The 6,000-nt window shown below is 51.8% G+C and overlaps 1 protein-coding gene across 1 annotated transcript; it reads right to left on the bottom strand.

Annotated features, from left to right (window-relative positions):
• Window positions 1-2,868: 2,868 nt before the first annotated feature.
• LOC124674087 (polyol transporter 5-like) lies at window positions 2,869-4,377 on the bottom strand. Its single transcript, XM_047210121.1, has 2 exons — window positions 4,284-4,377; window positions 2,869-4,190 (listed from the first exon to the last, which is right to left on the bottom strand). Exons 1-2 carry the CDS (start codon window positions 4,375-4,377, stop codon window positions 2,869-2,871), a joined length of 1,416 nt encoding a protein of 471 aa, XP_047066077.1.
• Between the last annotated feature and the right edge of the window lie 1,623 nt (window positions 4,378-6,000).

The following is a 6,000-nucleotide window of genomic DNA, read 5'->3' as shown; positions in this document are numbered from 1 at the left end:
GGCTTATGAAACTCCATGAAAATTGATAGAATTTTATAAAAGCAGGTTTATTTTGAGGTATGGAACATAGTGAAACTTGATAGAACTCGTTGTTTTTCACTAGGTATCATAGAGTATCATGTTTCAAAATCAAAATTTGAAACTTGTCAGAATATATTCAAAATTGGTCTTGTTTTTAAGACCTCGTCATTTGGAACACAAAAAATGTATTTGAATTATGAATCTGATATTTAATTTAAAAGATATAATACATATAAAATTTAGAATTCAGTGAAAAAGTATGGAACAAGAGAAGAGTTAGAGGTAGGTGGTGCCAGGTTAAATAGTAAGTTTCTTGCGGGAAATGCTCATCTGATCCCGAGCGTAGCTACTCCTGGAACCATGACCAATCGCATCACGCAGATCCCTGTATTTATCTTTGTATCTGAGATAGTTGTGTGGCATTTGGTACAGTGGCATGGCTCATGTCTGCCAAGAAATAAATGTCGGAGAGAGGAGATGCCGTCTCTCACGCCGTCAGCGTAACATATCTCACCCAGTTTATCTCTTTCTTGGTCCCTGTCGTTGCCAATCACTTCAGCTGTCTAGTAAGGACTCTCAAGTGCTCGTCGGCCGTACTATCTTATTCTCAGCCGGTAAGTTTGGCCACAGGTCGAAAAAAAATTGGGCCGCTTGTGAGCGCCGGTAGCCGGCCGGCAAAGCCGGAGTTGCCGACGGTCTGGGAGGCCTTCCGCTAGCTGCCTGGTGGTGCCTTGGGTGTTGGGGTCCGCTCCAAGGCTGGAGCTTGAGCTGAAGTGTTCTGTGATAGTCTCCTGCACCTGGACAGATCGGAGAAAGAGCAGCTCGTTGAGGATGGATTTGACAGAGTCGACCAAGGTTAGATGGAAGCCTGCCATGGCAAATTCTGGGCACGCCTGACCGCTCTTGGAGGAGGATGAAAACGCTTGTTTCAGCTCCACTCAAATCTGCAGACCCAGTGTTACTTTGCTGCCGCCACAATCCACGACAGCGGATCCCTCGCCGTTTGCACGTTGCACCATCCTTTCCAGTTCCATGGGGGCCAAGCTCTCTCGCCTCCGTACACCGATACCCTCCCGCAGAATCGTAAGACAAGCTCCATTAGCTCCAGAACATCTCTCTGAAACCGCAGCATAGCAAAATTGAACCGCACATCAACATATCCAGCTACTGGATTCAGAGGAAAGTCCAATTGCTTTCCCTCCACGGGGTCCTCCAGATCGCCTCCTCTGCCTCCCGAAGCTAGGGGAACGTGCCCCTCTCGCTCAGATTCCATCTACGCAGAAAACCGACCACAGGTGACAGGACCCCGCCCCCACTAAGAATCCAGATTCTGTACCACGGGTCCATCATCACTGCTCACCTGTACCACCCGAACAGATCAATCCCGTTAACGTCTATCTCTCTCCCTGCTCCACTCTATCTCTCTCCCTGCTCCACTGTAGCCGGTCGTAACTTACGCGTATCGTGTTGTTTCTCCCCTTTTATGAGCGATGTATCTGACATTTCCTGTGCCTGCAGGCACACATCCCTACAAGAATGGACGGTCCAAAAAACGTGTGCAGTTGAGCCCGGGACTAGAAACACCTCGTCCGTTTCTTGCATGCTATTCATAGGTGGTCCCCTTCCCACAAACAGGAGCGAGAGAGCGCTATTTCGAATCTTGATGCAAATAGACGGTGTCCTTGTGCATGGGACATCCCGTGCACGGGATAAGAGCAACAATGCTATACGTATGAGTAGATAGTTACGGAAATTTAACTACGTTGAAAGCAGTGAAAGATTTGAGGCCCTAGAATCGCTGAGGAAATAAGGATATGCACCAACTAACTGCCACAACGTCCGTATGTAAATTCCGTCCATAAAAAGTAGTCTGTAGGTCTAGTATTTTTGGGATAAGAGTATTTCTTTTACTCCTTCCATCTAAAAATAGGTGTCTTGATTTTGTGTAGATACGGATATATATAAATACATCTTAGGTATAGATATATCTATATTAAAAAAGTTAATACGCCTATTTTTTTAAAGTGAAAAATAGATTCCATTAACCAAATCGCTGGCAACTAAAGAAGATACAAAATCAGGTGCATCACCCTCCCAACCAACACAAGTGGTATGAGTGTGCAGGCCAAATTGGGACTGGGAATGAGCCACCTATTACATTCACGAGGAACAAAATGAAACGTAAAAGACTCAAACGAGCCTATACATATACTACGGATTTCCTTCAACAGAACTCCGATAGCAGAAACATCATAGTTCTTTCCCAACAACGCAGAAATTAAAATATGTGAAATAAGACTCAAAAACCACCCGATTTGAACCAAGCGCGGCTGCTCCTTCCGAAGCCACGACACAAGCTTCAGCCTGTAAAGCATCCCTTGGATTCTTTAACCTCCCAGAAGCTGCTGCGATGACCACATCCGTATCAGAGTGTGCGACAAAACCCAAGCTCCCTCTCCCGTTTCTTGGACGACAAACGCCGCATTGAAATTGATTTTAACTTGGTTATTGCTTGGTCTCTGCCATCTCAACATTCGGCCATTACACACCGTCTCAATATTCTGTACAGGTTTTACCATCTGAAACTCTAAAACATGTCGCTGAATCAAATGGGAAGGAGGAAGTAGTACATTTCAAAGATCTCGTTGATGCCTCGAGCTCGAGGTCAGCATGCACGCATATTACTTTTGTTCACAATTTTCTCTAGGAGTGCTGTACAAAAGTTGACTTTCTGATTTGTAATAGCGAGCAGACAACATTTTATAATCTCCCCTCCGGCCGGGTCCCGACCTATTTGACACGAGGGGACACGACGTGTTATTGAGAATGAAGCTGACACGATCACGATCACCTTCTCCTCTTCGCGCCGAGTAGGCACGCACAGAAGAACAACCACACGAGCACGCCGACGGCGGAGCAAACGAGCAAGCTCCCCTGCACCGTGACGGAGGTGGCACCGTACACCCACGCGAAGCTCGACAAGATCGCCGCGCTGACCGCTCTGTTCACCGCGGCCGCCGCCGCCCTCAGCCACCGCGGGCAGCAGCCGCCGCCGCGGGACAACGACGACGCGTCCGCCCAATGCACAGGCCCGAGCGCGATCCACACCAGCGCCATCAGCGAGAACAGCATGGTCGCGGACATGCCCCTCGACCGCTTCAGCTGCTCCTGCCGCCGGCTCATCATCATGCCGCTGCGGTGGAGCGGAGAGTGTGACGGCGCGCGCCTGGTGCAGCCGCCCGCGAGCGCGGTGACCAGTAGCAAGCCGAGCTCCACGAGGACGAGCGATACTGAGAAAGACCCGACGACGACGAGCCCGAACGCCACGAGCGCTCTGGGCATCTGCCGCCCCGACGCGACCCCGACGTCGCGGAACGCGCGCTGCACGTACTGGGACATGGACCCGATGCCGGACGCCTGCTGGAAGACCTTGGCGACCAGCGCGCTCACGACGGCGCGGCGGAGCGGCTCCGTCGGCCTCGCCGCCAACTCCCGCCATATCGCGCGCTCCTCCTTCCACCGGCTACGCGTCCCCGACGTCTTCACCGCTTCTTCGCAGACGTCGTGCGTCGTGCCGAGCTCGGCTTTGATCTCGAGCAGGCGGAGCTCGGCCTCCTCCAGCGTGGCGGACGTCCTGGAGAGCACGCGCCGGGCCTCGGCCACCTGGTCGTTGGCCACGAGCCAGCGAGGCGACTCCGGCATGAGAAGCACGGCGCAGCCAAGCAAGGCCGGAATGGCCGTGCCGGAGGCCACGGTCACTCGCCAGGCGAGGTGCGCCGGGAGTCTCAGCAGCCCCGTGGAGTAGCAGAGGGAGCCGAGGATGCAGCCGAGGTACACGAGGCCGTCCGGGTGGGAGGAGAGGGCGCCCCGCAGCGAGGACGGGCTGAGCTCCACGGCGTAGGCCGGCACGATCATGAGCGCCAGGCCCATGCCCACGCCGTTGACGAAGATGCCGCACGTGAACGCCGCGAGGTCGACGGCGAGGCCCCTGGCGAGCGCGCCCGCGCAGAGCAGCGAGGCGGAGAGGAGCGCGGTCCGGCGGTCGCCGATGAGGCGCTGCGCCCCCACGGCGGCGAGCGCGCCCGTGAGGGAGGAGACCACGACGGTGCACGCCAGGAGCTTCAGGTCGGCCTCCGCCAGCACGGCCGTGCTGCTCACCATTGCCAGGTCTGCATCATTGACACGAACTTACAAACTGAACAAGAGTGGCATTTGATATCACGGATCCGTATACACTTGCATTCGTGGGAGTTAGTCCTCACCGTAGCCCAAGAAGAGAGGCGCGGCAGTCGAGAGCACGGCCGTCGCAACCGCATACTTGTTCACAGACACCGGGCGCCTCGTGGCCTTCGCCATGTCCGGGAGAATCAGGCCGGCTCCGGCGATCCTTTTGACTGGTACTCTGCACATCGATCGTGAGATCACGTAAGAACGTCAGGTCAAGGACATGAGAGGCGTGATCGGCGTGGGAATTGTTAATCGAACAGCTCGTTTTAGCGCGCTGCGTGGATGCCATCTCAAGTTCTGAACACAATTAGGGATGGCACCCGCAGGGTATGGGTACGGGTAGAGCCATCCTATACCCGTACCCGTCACCTTCAATCTTACCCATCACCCGTACCCATACCCGTCAATGGGTGCAAGTTTTTCCCATACCCGTGACCCGACAGGGTAAATGGGTACCCGCGCGTAAAAATATCCGCTCTTATAACACATCAAATTGATCAAAAAACATGACATGAGGTGAAGTGTTCCTAAATAGGGTAGTAATCCTCACTAACCTACCAGCAATTGTGAGACCGGAAAGCGTGAGGTTCAACCTAGCCATGTGAAGGCGTGATTAGGAGGAAAATTAAGTACTTTAGAATATTACAGCTACCTACTTGTGAAATTTAGATGGGTACATGGGTACGTGGGTATGGGTTCTACGATCCCACACCCGTACCCATCCTACCCGATGGGTATGATATTTTCCCATTTACAAACCCATGGGTAATATTTTATCCCATACCCGTACTTCTATTGGGTTTTTACCCGGCGGGTACGCGGGTCATGGGTACCCATTGCCATCCCTAAACACAATAGGGGTATCAGTGTGTATTATATCTACTGCTTCAGAAAAAAGTCAATTTTCACAACGAACTGGATCCAAAGAAAGAGAGGCGAATGCTGGCTGCCATTTTTCTACAAACCGGAATAAGATGGATGCAAAAAAAGGAGAGGCATGAATTTTGGGGAGAAGCGCATGAACAATCTTAATTCTGAAGAAGATAGTTCAGACAGCATTTCAGAAGGGAAATATGTACCTGGATCAAGCACGACAAATTATCTCTCAGCTACAATCCTCTTCATTTGCGCAAGGTAAATCTCTGCACGCGAATCGACCTTTGGACATCACATATGGTTGATCCCTTTCGTGGCGCCTTCTTGAGAAGGTGATGAACTACACGGCAAGGATTTAGGAAGGCAGAGTTCCAACCTGTCTCATGTCCACCTTGTCATCTCCATGGGTTGTTCTCCGTCTGAGTGAGTGACGCGGTTGCAGTAACCATCCAACGAACTCCTCCTGAAAGCAAGCATCACACGCCCAAGAGACTCTCTCCCAAGTGGTTGACTGTAACGGCTAGCCGAATTACCAGGGAACAACCTAGAGCAAGTAGTACTATGACCTGAGAACGTCCGTTGCAATAAGACCAGGTCAGAGATAATATCATACACGGAGTACTACCCTATACGCACTACTTCAAAAGGAAGACTTAAAAAGGATACCATTGCGATTTGCCATAAACAACTTTGCCGCTGCGCTGGGGATTGATCTTCTCATGTTCACTGGAGTCCCCCGCATGACATGTATGCACCGTGCTTGATCTGCATACTTTGGCAGAGTCCTACGCTTCCAGCATACGTGAAGAAAGTGCCCAAGATATCCTCTACTTGGATGATTTTGGGGAAATAGGAATGCGCGACAAAGGACAGCGC

Source organism: Lolium rigidum, chromosome 7 (genome assembly GCF_022539505.1).
Source record: "Lolium rigidum isolate FL_2022 chromosome 7, APGP_CSIRO_Lrig_0.1, whole genome shotgun sequence".
Classification (NCBI taxonomy): domain Eukaryota; kingdom Viridiplantae; phylum Streptophyta; class Magnoliopsida; order Poales; family Poaceae; genus Lolium; species Lolium rigidum.
The sequence above is the reverse complement of the archived record's forward strand: the minus strand, read 5'-3'. Positions and strand labels throughout refer to the sequence as shown.

Excerpts from the sequence above, each read along its gene's own strand:
- LOC124674087 (XM_047210121.1), bottom strand. The coding sequence starts at position 4,377 with ATGGCGAAGGCCACGAGGCGCCCGGTGTCTGTGAACAAGTATGCGGTT. Across the intron at positions 4,191-4,283 it reads GCCTCTCTTCTTGGGCTACG|ACCTGGCAATGGTGAGCAGC; the intron begins GTGAGGACTAAC and ends TCAATGATGCAG.